Consider the following 12,460-nt stretch of genomic DNA (forward strand, 5'->3'; position numbering starts at 1 on the left):
GTGTTAGCCATAATTAATTATTTTCAACTTTTGTACTCAATTACTGTTCTTCTTTCTGTTGCTTATTGTTCTTAGTTGTGATTTGCTTTTGTATATTGTTCTAGAGTCTTTGGAAAGGAACAGCATGGTATAAATAAAATAAGACAATTCCAAGCACAATATCCTCAAGAAGAGAAATGGTGGTGAACCAGAATAACTTCCCCCACTTTCTATGGGAGAACCAGTCACTAAGTTAGGTTCTTGCCAATAAAAGTGTTCAGCATGTACCAACTGCACCCTGTTGAAAGCTCTCCCTTGCCAAGAAGTCACCCAAGGGACTGTACCATGGCAGCTGAATTTACATGGACAGGAAACAGCCCAGGAGCCTCAGCCCTTTGTCAAAAGAAAGAAGAAATAGAGGGCTGAAGGCTTTTCCGCAAACCTCCGATTGAATCCAGTCCAAGATACCTTCCTTCCATCTCAGCTTTTGCTCAGCTATGGCAGCATGTTCCTTCTGGATTTGCAGGGACTTTGGAGCCACCCTGGGGCTCTTGCTCGTAGTCACAGGTATGGTTTTTCATCTCCTGTGGCCACATCCATTGCTTAAAATGATTTAAAGTCCTAGGCAGCTTAATGATGTTAGTTGACTTTTTTATGTGTTTCCCCCTTTCTCTCATGAGTCTAATTTGGTTGTCTTTTGGGTTGAATGGTAGGGCCTAAATGAGCAAATAGATAAATAGAAACTACGTTCATTGGCTTTTCTAAATTGATGCCATTCAGAAGCTAGCACTAGAATTTCCACACTGCATGTTGACTAAGATTGGTACTGCTAATGGTTAAAGCAAATACTATGTTGAGGAGTCTGGTCTAAATTCATAGAAGGCTGAGAGTTGGATCCCAGGTGAAGATTTGATTTATGAATAAACAAGATGCACCACCTGAAACCCACTTGGAAGAGACAGAGGTTCCTTTTCCAGTTATTCTGAGAGATTGGAGGAAAAAGTACCAAGAGAGAGAAGGGGAGGGGCAAAATAAAACCAGATTAATAGAGGGATCAGCAGAAAATTCTTCTGAGAATTCAATAAAAGCAATACTGAACTAAATAAGAGATAATGGCTTCTCTAAATTACTGGGCATATTTTATTTTAGAAATTAAGCTTTACAAAAATGTAACTAAACACCTGAATCCACATTTTACAAAGACAGTATTTTTTCTTGCTGGTGGAGATATTACTTGGGAATTTTGGTGGGAGATGGAAATGTCTAAGAAAGAGCACAGGACCTTCTTCATTTCCCTCCTACCTCTCCCACCCACACACGCCCAGAGTTGTTGAGGGGAAATTTCACAGAAGCAGGAAAGATAACCGTGTTCATTGGGCTGTGTTACCAGAACTGCAACACTTCCTGTCCAGCTGCTTTAAATGGGGAAAGAAGCTGGCACTGTTTTTTTAAGTGCATAAAGAACTTCCTTCCAAGTAAGCCTTGCATTTCAACCTAATAATAAAATTGGATTCAAGCTACCTGGCATTGAACATTTTACCTTTTAGTAAATGCACAACTAGAATTGGCCAGATTTCATCTTCCTGGGCAGAGATTAAGGATAACAGGTGGGATCTTTAACTCCCAACTCATACTGAAAAAGCATGTCTAAAGCATGATCAAATAACAATAAGTGAAAAGTGAATATTATTATATTGTTTCCTGTAATAATTTAAAAAATAGTTAGTCCATGAAAAGAATATACTGTTTTAGAAAGATTGTTATGAAGTTTATTAACACATCACACTAGCTCATGTTTTATTTAATCATGGTTTATCGAATAAACCACAGTTGTTGGATTCACCTAATACACTAAGGCAAAATCAAATAACATTATGGCTTAGCATGATACATGAACCCAGACAATGGCTAGGTTTACAGATCATACTAAGCCATAATATAGTTAGCTGGATTTTGGCTTAATACATGCAATGAATCCATTGAATTGCAGTTTATCAGTAAATCGTGGTTAAGAAAATACAATTTGCAAATGTACCATTGTGGGAAATAGGCAGTGAGTCGTGAAAACATAGAAAGTCAGAAATGTAAGGGACAGATTAGAGGCTCCCTTATCTTCAAAGGTATAAACACTCTAGTCTGCAAAACTTCCTTGCAGATCTTCAGTTCTGGATTCAGATATCACTTAATCTCATTCAGCCACTTGCTTTTCTCAGGGTAGCATATCCAGACAGTCAGTTTAACATGCTGTCCTCTGTCCATGAGATGGCACAACAATCTCACCTGATCCCATGCATTAGATGGTGCAAGTGTCCATGGAATGGATAGAGGTTGATATGGGCTTGAGTGATAAAATTGCCCACGGAGTGCTTTTGCTGTTCTGCAGTGCCTATCAATGGGGGCCGAAAGGCAGGCCATTCAATGATTTTGCTGCTGAAACCTCTATGGGTGGCCACGGTTCATAAGAAGTACTATTCAGTTCTACTCAGCCCTCCCCCTCTTCAGCACCTGCCAATTTTCTGGGTTGCCTGCAGTATCTGAGCTACAGGGAGGACATCTCCCATATCCATGAAAAACCTGCTGCCACCCCTGCAGACTTGCTGACCCAGTTCCCCTCTTCATGACCATGAAGGTTGAGGTAGCAAGGACTGAAGTGGAAAAACTGGAGGACTGTCAGCCAGCACACGATTATGTTTGACCTGCTGACGGTCGATCACTCGTTTTAGCCCCCACCATGTGTATGTTCTGTTAACTGGGCTGCCAACACACCATGCAGGGGACCTGGGATGAAAGAGGAACTATGATTTCAAGCACTCTGTCCTCATCATATGACATATATCCCCATCAGCCACTTCAGACAATGTGCCCAGATAGACACCTGACCTTCACCCCCATTTCTGAATTGTCAGCTTAATTGTCATTAAGGTACGTATGCGACATTGTGCTGATAGCAAAGCTTATTTCAGAGAACATGGGAAATCCCACTTCAGCTTTGGTGGTTCAGAAAATCTTGAGGTCACCTAACCTTGACTATTATTAAGCAATAATAATGCTCTGTGAGGGTCATGGAAATGAAACCAGGAGAATCCACGTATCCGCTTTTTATCTTGTTCCACGCTGAAACTGTAAAGAGGACACTTGCCACCCTGCTTTCTGAATCAGAACAGGGCTTGTCTGTCGGGGCAGGACAATGGATGTCAGTATACTTTTCTGGCAGCTCAAGGGCTGAAGGGAAGCATGTTAACATGGCCACATATTTATCTCCCTTGGGGGATGCACTAAGTCTTCGTGTTATACCTTGCCAAACACCAATTTATAGCCACTCTTGTAGCCTTTGCCAGTGAACACTGGTTGGACCCGCTGAATCTTTGGGTCTAATATCCAAAATATTCAACTTCACCAATCATTTCCATACCCAAAAACTACTGAAAGCATATCCAGCATCAAAACTGAGAGAATTTGGGGAGGGAAATGTTGCTTCATTCTTTCTCTCCGTTTGTTTAGATCATTTTCCTTGAAGGCACAGAAGACAGGAAAAAAAATCAAACAGCACTAATTTCAATTTTAGTTGAATGGTTAAAGTAGCTGTTTTCCAGAGCATTTTTCCTCTTTCCCCAGGTATGACAATCACCAAAGCTTCTACGGAAAGAAATGTTTCTCAAAAACAAGGTATATGTGTACTTTCAAGATAATATTCTCTTCCAGTTCCTAATTCTTGAAGCATCCTTTTTTCCAAGGTTGTGTTATTTGTTACTTGTAAAATGATTGCCTGATTTTGAGTGCAACCAGAGCTGCTATTTTGGGAACAATTTAGCTTTTGTAAAAGAATCCAATGTTCAATTTATTTCAGGTCACTGGGGGCCCTTATGGACCTTTGGCTCTTTGTCAGTGGACCAAACTAAGGCCTGTATTTCCACCTGTACTGTGTTTGGTTAAAAGGCCTTGCCAATACCTTCTCTTCCACTTCTGGCTACCTTTTCATCCAAAGAGACGGACTCTGTAAGAGGATGAGTCCTTCAAATCCCCAAAAGCCAGCCTGGACTGAGAAAGGACCAGCCCATGCCTGACACTATCCGGTTCCCTGCTCTACCTGTCAGTCTCGCTCCAGGGTTAAGACAAAGCAAAATAGGTTAGGAGTCCCAATCTACTGTGCTCTATAGATGAATGAAGGCACAAATGAAACATGTATCCCAATCGAAACTAGCTCTCCCCCATGGAACTTTCCAAAGGTACTGGCTGCATGTAATGAGCCCAGAAATGCAGCATTTCTAGAGGGAACCTGGCTGGAGAACATTGGTAGAAAGTCCAGTAAAGATATTTACCCTTCTTTTCCATCTGCTCTCCGCCTTTCTCTCCTTATTGTGAGCTTTTTTTCTTTTACACAGATACAATCAGTTTCATTAATGTGATCAATACACGTTTCATTGCTGCAAGAGGGGGAGCCCGAATTTCTCTTAGCTGTTCTTTTGGCTCTCTGGCAAGTTGGTATAAAGAGAGTGAGCAGGACAAATACCAGGAGATCAGGAACAGCTCCAGAGTCCATGTGACCAGAAATGCGTCACTGGTAATGATGCAGATCAACAAACTCCAGCACACTGACAATGGTGTCTACCATTGTATGAACCGGGACGTACTGAAGCCATCATGTGGTACTGAACTCAAAGTCATGGGTAAATTTTTAATCTTCTAAATATTGCCCTCTTTGATGCTACATGTTTAGGTATTACTATGTATAGACAATACTTCTTGGCACAAGGCCACATATTCTGTTCCCAGAGAATAATGTACCAGCTAATATCTGGGACTCTGTTCATACTGGCAGCCTGTTGTAGCTAGAGACGTAGCTTTTTCTCTGGTAAAGAAAAAAATAACTAGAGCATACAAAACATTTGCTAGACCAATACTTGAATACAGCTCATCAGTCTGGAACCCACATTACTTATCTGATATTAACAGTTGAGAAAGTCCAGAAATATTTCACAAGAAGAGTTTTCCACCCCTCTACTTGTTGCAGAATATCTTATGCCACTAGACTCGAAATTCTAGACCTAGAAAACCTAGAACTATGCCGCCTTTGGTCCAATCTAAGTATGGTATATAAAATCATACAGTGCAATGACTTACCTGTCAATGAATACTTCAACCATAACAACACAAGAGCAAACAATAGATACAAACTCAAGGTTAATCGCACCAAACTTGATTGCAGGAAATACAACTTCAGCAACAGAGTGATCAATGTCTGAAATACTCTTCCTGACTCTGTGGTTTCTTCCACAAACCCCACAAACTTTAACCTTAGACTATCTACTATTGACCTCACCCCTTTCCTAAGAGGTCTGTAGGGGGCGTGCATAAGTGCACCAACGTGCCTACCGTCCCTGTCCTATTGTTTATTTTATTTTTTTATTTTTCTTATATCTATTTATTTATTAATAACTATGCTTTTACTTATACCTGTTATCTTGTAAGCAATTGACAAAAATAAATAGAATAGAGTGGAGTGGAGTGGAGTGGAATGGAATGGAATAGAATAGAATAGAATAGAATAGAATAGAATAGAATAGAATAGAATAGAATAGAATAGTTGAAAGGGACCTTGGGAGGTCTTCTAATTCAACCCCCTGCTTAGGCAGGAAATCCTACATCATTGCAGAAAAATGGTTGTCCAATCTCTTCTTAAAAACTTCCAATGTTGGAACATTCACAACTTCTGGAGGCAAGTTGTTCCACTGATTAATTCTATCAGGAAATTTCTCCTTGGTTCTAGGTTTCTTCACTCCCTTGATTAGTTTCCACCCATTGCTTCTTGTCCTGCCCTCAGGTGCTTTGGAGAATAGATTGACCCCCTTGACCCTCTCTTCTTTGTGGCAATCCCTGAGATATTGAACATTGCTATCATGTCACCCCTAATCTTTCTTTTCATTAAGATATACATACATACATACATACATATCTATATCTATATCTATATCTAATCTATATCTATATCTATATATCCAATCCCAGAAACTGTTCTTTTTATGTTTCAGCCTACAGTCCCCTAATCATCTTTGTTGCTCTTCCTAGAGCAGGGGTCTGAAAACTTAAACACTCAAAGAGTCATTTGTACCCATTTCCCACAAAAAAGAAAACACAGGGATCCATAAAATTACAGTGGGCCTAGTCAATTTGACAGTCACATGACCCCCTCCACCCACACCTACCCAAGTTTTGTGGCTCCCTTTATATTCTTTTAAACAGTTATCTCTGTCTCTCTGTCTCTGACTCTCTCTCACACACACATACACATCTCCCTTTCTCTCCTCTCTCTCCTCTTTCTCCCTCTCTCCCACATCTCTCATCTTTCTCTCTCTCTCATCTCTTTCTCCCTCTTTCTCTCCCTCATTCCTCTTTCTCCCCCTCTTTCTTTCTCATCTCTCTCTCTCATCTCTCCCTTTCATCTCTCATCTCTTTCTTTCTCATCTCTCTTTCTCCCACTCCCCCCCACCTCTCTCTCATCTCTCTCTGTCAATGCAGCCTTAGAACTGTATTGGCTTTTTTGGCAGTTACAGCACACTGCTGGCTCATATTTAAATAGATGTTTCACCACTGAATTTAATTTTGTTAGATAGCGCCCAATGTTCAAGTCTGTTAAGATCCTTCTGTATCTTAAGCCTATCCTCTGGAGTGTTGGCTATTCCTGCTAGCTTGGTGTTGTCTGAAAATTTGATGAGTTCCCTATCTATCTCCTCATCCAAATCATTGCTGAATATGTTGAAGAGTCCTGGGTCTAAAACAGAGCCCTGGGCTGGCCTACTGCATACCTCCCTCCATGTAGATGCAGTTCCATTGAGGACTGCATTTTGACTGCGGTTGGTCAGCCAGTTACAAATTCATCTGGTGGTGATGCTATCTAATCCACATTTTTCTATTTTATCTAGTAGTAGGTTATGATCTACTTTGTCAAATGCCTTACTGAAGTCCAAGTAAATTATATCAACAGCATTCTTCTGGTCCACTAATTTTGTCATTTGTAATTTTGTCAAAGAATGCAATAAGATTAATCTGTTATGATCAGTGTGATGACCCGTAGTCTCTGAAAACAACCCAAAACCCAAAACATATATTAAAGTCCAGTAAAGCCTTCAACTTAACTTCACTGTTTTATTAGCCACAGTTTAAAGTCACAAAAATAAATAATGAGGCAAACAAAAAACCAAAACAAACCGCATTGATGAGAGTTCTGAAGCAAGCCAAGATAACTAATTATAAACTCCAGGAAAATAACTGAGAAAAGTCTATGGGAAGAATGCCAGCAAAGATAAACCTCTTTCAAGGTAAACACTAATTGACTTCAGCAATTCTAACTGCGCAGTTGCAAACTTATATACATAGGTCCCACCTGCAAGCCATGAGAAGGATCATGGTAATCTCCTTGCTTTTCCTTGATCCTCTCTTCCCTGTGTGACCTAGGATGGATAGGGGATGGGCCAGGATCCTCCTCTGACTGCTCAGCAGCCCTCTGCCCTTCCCCAGCTTCCTCCACCACCTCTGGAGCCACACTCCCACTCCCTGTTGGCTGTTCCTCCTCTTCCTCAGAGTCAGACTCCACCAGGGGCATGACAATCTCTTTTTTGACAAAGCCATGTTAGCTTTTGCTTATTATTTTGTTTGCTTCTAGGTGTTCACTGATTCATTGTTTGATTATCTTTTCCAGAATATTCCTTGGTATTGAGGTCAGGCTGATGGATCTGTAGTTTCCTGGATCTATTTTTCCCCCCTATTTTGAATATGGGAACTACATCTGGCAGTTCCTCAGTGCTCCAGGATCTTTGAAAGATATAGTTCAGTGGTTCTGAGATCACATCTGCCAGTTCCTTCAGAACCTTGAGGTGCATTCTACCTGTTCCTGGTGATTTGAACTCGTCTAGACTGGTACTCCCTTACAATTTTCTTCCCTATTTTAATTTGTGTTCCTGATCTGTTTTTTGTGGTGCTGTTTTGATAGATTGGACTGTTTTTTTTCCCTTTGTGTAAAGATAGATGCAAAAAATGAGTTAAGTAGCTCTGCTTTCTCCCTGTTGCTTGTCACCTTCTTGCCACTTTCTCCAAGCAATGGACCAATTGTATCCTTGACTTTTTTCTTGTTTTTAACATATTGGAAGAAGTTTTTTTGTTATTTTTCTTTTACTTTTGTTGCAATCCTTTGTTCATTGTGATCCTTAGCTTTCCTCACTTCATCTTTGGAGGCTTGGGCTATTTGTTGATATTCTGCCTTATGTACCCCTCTTTCCATTTTTATACTTGTCCTTTTTGTCCTTCAAGTTCTTGGTGCAGCCATGCTGGTTTCTTTTGAGAGCTATTATTTTTCTTCTTCATTGGTATTGTGCTAGACTAGGCTTTTATAATCTCAATTTTCAAAAATTTTCCAAGCTTCTTGATTTGTTTTTCCCTTGAGGATTCTATCCATGGAATCCTTCCCAAGCTCCAAGTTTATTGAAATTAGCTCTCTTAAAATCCAAGGCTCTAGTTTGACTTTGTTCTAGTGCTTGTGCTTGCATAACGCTGAATTCCAATATTGCATGATCACCCCCACCCCAAGGTTCCTGTAGCTTCAACACCTTCTATCATTTCATCTCTGTTAGTGAGAATTAAGTCCAATATGGCTGATCCCCTAGTTCCCTTCTCTACTTTTTGGGACACAAAGTTGTCTGCTAGGTTTGTCAGGGACCTGTTTGATCTTTCACTTGGTGCAGAGTTGTCTTCCAGTTGATGTCAGGGTAGATTAAATCTCCCATTACTATTGTGGTGTGCTTCCTCAGTTAACTGACTAGCAAAATGTTCATCTATTTCCTCTGTTTGGTTGGGTGGCCTATATTATACACCTATGGTAGTGTCATTCCCTCCCCCTTTACATTGACCCAAATGCATTCCAGGCAGTTTTCATCAATTTTTGTACAGTTTTTCATTGGACCAGCTGCAGACATTGTGATTAATATAACCAAAGCCTTCCCTTTTACACCTCTTCTTTAGCCACACATTGAACTTCACTATACACTGGCCTTTTCCTTTTTGTTCCTTATATACCGGTAAAACCTCTAAAAAGATAAGCCTAAAGCCTATCCTACTAAGTTCCTTCCCCAAGCTCTGGAAATCATTTTGCACAGAAAATACATCTTTTTAAGGCAGATCATTGGTGCCAAGATGTACAATAGCATCAAAATCACAGTCCTTACTAGCATTCTTGACTATCTTAAAAATACATCCCTTGTCTCTGCAGGCAGTAGAACCTGGAAGATATCTGATCTCTTTCAAAATCTCCATATTCTTTCCTAAATTTACATCCCTTACAATTGAAATGTTATACAAGCTAAGGATATTTAGGTACACACATGTGGCACCTAAATTGCATCACAGGATTTGAATTCTGTCCTGGTATAGTACAGGACTATTTTTATTCCAAAGATGGAAATGAAAACAGTGGTCAGAATTGGGTATTTCTGTCAATGTAGTCCTGGGATAGAGGGGTACACAATCATGTTATGATAAGCAAAGCACAGAAGTAAAGTGGGTTCATCTTGTTGTTTTGAAGGTATCAGCACCTATGAGCAAGTGCAAAGTCGTCACAACGTGAAAGATGCTATCATTTTAATCCAGACAATTCTTCTTGTCCTTTTTGTGAGCATACCTGTGTTCCTAACCCAAGGGAAGGTGAGTGAGTGGAACATTCATAATAGCAGTTCAGTTGGGGGCTTGACTGACCACAAGATTATAATGGCGATTTCTGATATGAGTGCACGTGGGTGGTTTCTTCCTGAGTAAGAGATGGACTTTGGGGCATTTTGAAGCGCTGCAGGAATATAGTTCAAGACAGTGGGACTGCTTTCTCAAGGTGCAATCTAGGAGTGGGGGTGGGGGCTTTCATGCAGATTCAACCCCAAGGAAATGCCACTAGCAAGTATCTGAGGGTGCACCTTCCTACTCTCAGCCCCTTTCCTCTAGAACGGTTGACTCCAGATACAAGGGTGGGCTCTTTCGTATTTTCATTCTGGAGAGCTATTAAGGTCTGGCTCTTCTGGAGGATGTTTGGGAATGTTTCACTGGTACATAGCACCAGCACAATAATATATCTGACATGATTTTGATTCTTGTTTCATGTTCTGCTATATGAATGAACAAATATAAAATATGAACAAATAAATGAGAAAACACTTGAAATACTTCAGTAACATACAAACTGGCAACTGATTATCTGAAGATCATTGCCTTCAGAAGCAACAAATTGAGCAAACTCAAATCTGCTAAAGAAGGCTGAGAAAGCTCCTGCTTTTGAGCTTGTTTCTCTAACCATGGATTCCCCCCACCTCACCTCACTCACTCACGCTTATGGATGCCATAGCCTGATCCTCTAGAGTAACTGGACTACAGTTCCCATCATGAACAGACACTGAAACAAATCCTCCAAAAAGAAGCTGAGATAATGGGCTGAGGTAAAATCAGGTACATTTCTTAGGATGAAGCATATATTCTGTGAAAAATATGAACACAAAGCCCAAGCTGGAAGGTAGCGTAAGAGGACCTTACAAAGCAGATGGTGAACATAATGTTTTCCTGGGTTTGCCCATAATCAAATGGACTTCAGAAACAATCTCAAATATTTCAAAACCAGACATTACCATAAAGTGAGCACAGAGACCAAGAAACAACTTCTCTTTCAAATCATCACATTTCATCTGAAAGGATCTTCTCAAATTAGTCAGCATTTTCTGTTGTCCATTAATCATGTTTTTCTAAATATGGTATATTTAATTAAACATTACAATTATTGGATAAATAAGTTCAGCAAGAATTTTTTTAAAAAAGGATCAGGAATGCATAGCCAATGGGTCTCAAATGATTGTCAGAAGAAATGTCAAGCTAATTCAAGTTTGATTATATATCTCTATCTCTTTAGGGTGACAGAAAAGATGCCTCCGGGGAGGAACATACTTACGAGGTAAGCAACAGAGTGAGATATTCTTAGTCTTAACTACACTAAAATAGTAGGCATTTCTCTTCATATTCCATGCTTGCCTGATGTCTTCAGGCCAGAGAACTGGAGTGTCTATTTATACGTAGAAATCTTGAATTCCCTTCTTCTCCAGAAAAACCCTATCTGGAACTCTGGGGAACCACTGCCAGTTTAACAAATAATTCTGTCTTGGATGGATTATGGATCTAGTTCAGAAGTCAGTTTCTTTCATTCTTGACGTCTGGCTGAACAATCTGCTAGTCAAGAACTGGACTGGATGGGCCTTTTGTCTCATTGAGGAGGATTCCTTTTATGTCCCTGTAGGACATTTTTGGAGCAGTTCTTTTACCAGCATGCAGAAAGAACAAAATTGAGTTGGACAGCATGTTTCTAACTCTCCCCACCACAAACAAAGCGCTTTGTTGCCTTGGCTTGCACACTTTCCGTTCATTGGGTGGTTCCATTTTTCTTCTTCTACAGGGGCTGACGGTTGAACTAGTCGATACGTATGAAGACATTGGTGTTTACCAAGACAGACCAGAGAAGTGGGATTTGGGGGAACATCCATGTGAAGAATAAAAAGCCAGCAGCTGACTTTAACCAAAGGGATACCCATTCTTGGGGCAACCAGGATCCCCTGTAAAAATTCCACTCTAGAGAAGCTTTAAAAATGTGCTTATCTCTTGCTTGCAGCTGATCTGCTAGAAACCACTAAAAAGCAGTATCCACCAGATTCCTTGGGACGGTTGAATCAAAGTCATTCAAACGGGGAGAAGGGAGACAGAGACAATTTGAGCACACCATAAAAATGGAAGCAAAAAGAGCTGAGAAGATGAATGAATTTGTGACTAGATGGGCTTTTGGACTTGAGTTTGCTTGGCATTCCCTTCCCCAAATGGCATCTTTTAATTAATAGAGCAGTTTCCTGCTCTCATTCCCAACTGCCGGCAAAGAGGACTGAATCTGATAAACTAGTATCTAACATCCCATTACTTCAGCTTCTTTAACCCAGGACCCTCCAGATGGTCTGGGACTACTCTCAGAATTCCTTCCCAAGATGGCTATGGTGAGAATATCTGGAATATATTAGCTATATAGGACACAATCTTTCCTACTGAGATTTACAGTTTTGCAGTTAGGATTTTTAGGCTCATGTTTTTAAAAAGTCTCTAGCATCCTTATGAAAGAATTTCAAACATATATGCTGAACTTTTCAAAATAATAAAAAAATGTTTACTAGTAATCTTTTTTTCCCAAACTTTGAGGTAGCATATTACTTCTTTGTTCCAGAAACATTAAAAATTGTGTTTTCAAATTTCTTCAGTACAGAAATCTGAAGATGAAACATTTTTAGGTTAATATGCATAAGCAATTTCTTAGAAGTCACATTTCCCATCTGGACAGTGAACAACAGATTTGTAACTAATTATGTTTTGGGTCTTTGGCAGCTCCAAGTGTCCTCCTGCTGGGTTGATTTTAAACAATCAGCAT

General features: G+C 40.0%; 1 protein-coding gene across 2 annotated transcripts; it reads left to right on the plus strand.

Moving 5' to 3' along the window:
* The first annotated feature begins 369 nt into the window (after positions 1 to 369).
* LOC113447859 (B-cell antigen receptor complex-associated protein beta chain) lies at positions 370 to 12,227 on the plus strand. 2 transcript variants are annotated; one of them, XM_087915422.1, is made up of 6 exons: positions 370 to 546; positions 3,595 to 3,629; positions 4,343 to 4,646; positions 9,551 to 9,669; positions 10,913 to 10,954; positions 11,450 to 12,227. In XM_087915422.1, exons 1-6 carry the CDS (start codon positions 477 to 479, stop codon positions 11,546 to 11,548), a joined length of 669 nt encoding a protein of 222 aa, XP_087771548.1. In that variant the 5' UTR covers positions 370 to 476; the 3' UTR covers positions 11,549 to 12,227. The 2 variants fall into 2 exon arrangements, with proteins under 2 accessions (XP_087771548.1, XP_026574084.1); XM_026718299.2 differs by having other exon boundaries at positions 372 to 546; positions 3,595 to 3,645; positions 4,362 to 4,646.
* Positions 12,228 to 12,460: the final 233 nt, after the last annotated feature.

The sequence above is a fragment of the Pseudonaja textilis genome, chromosome Z (assembly GCF_049901715.1).
Source record: "Pseudonaja textilis isolate UNSWEBS1 chromosome Z, rPseTex1.2, whole genome shotgun sequence".
In the NCBI taxonomy this organism is placed as follows: Eukaryota; Metazoa; Chordata; class Lepidosauria; order Squamata; family Elapidae; genus Pseudonaja; species Pseudonaja textilis.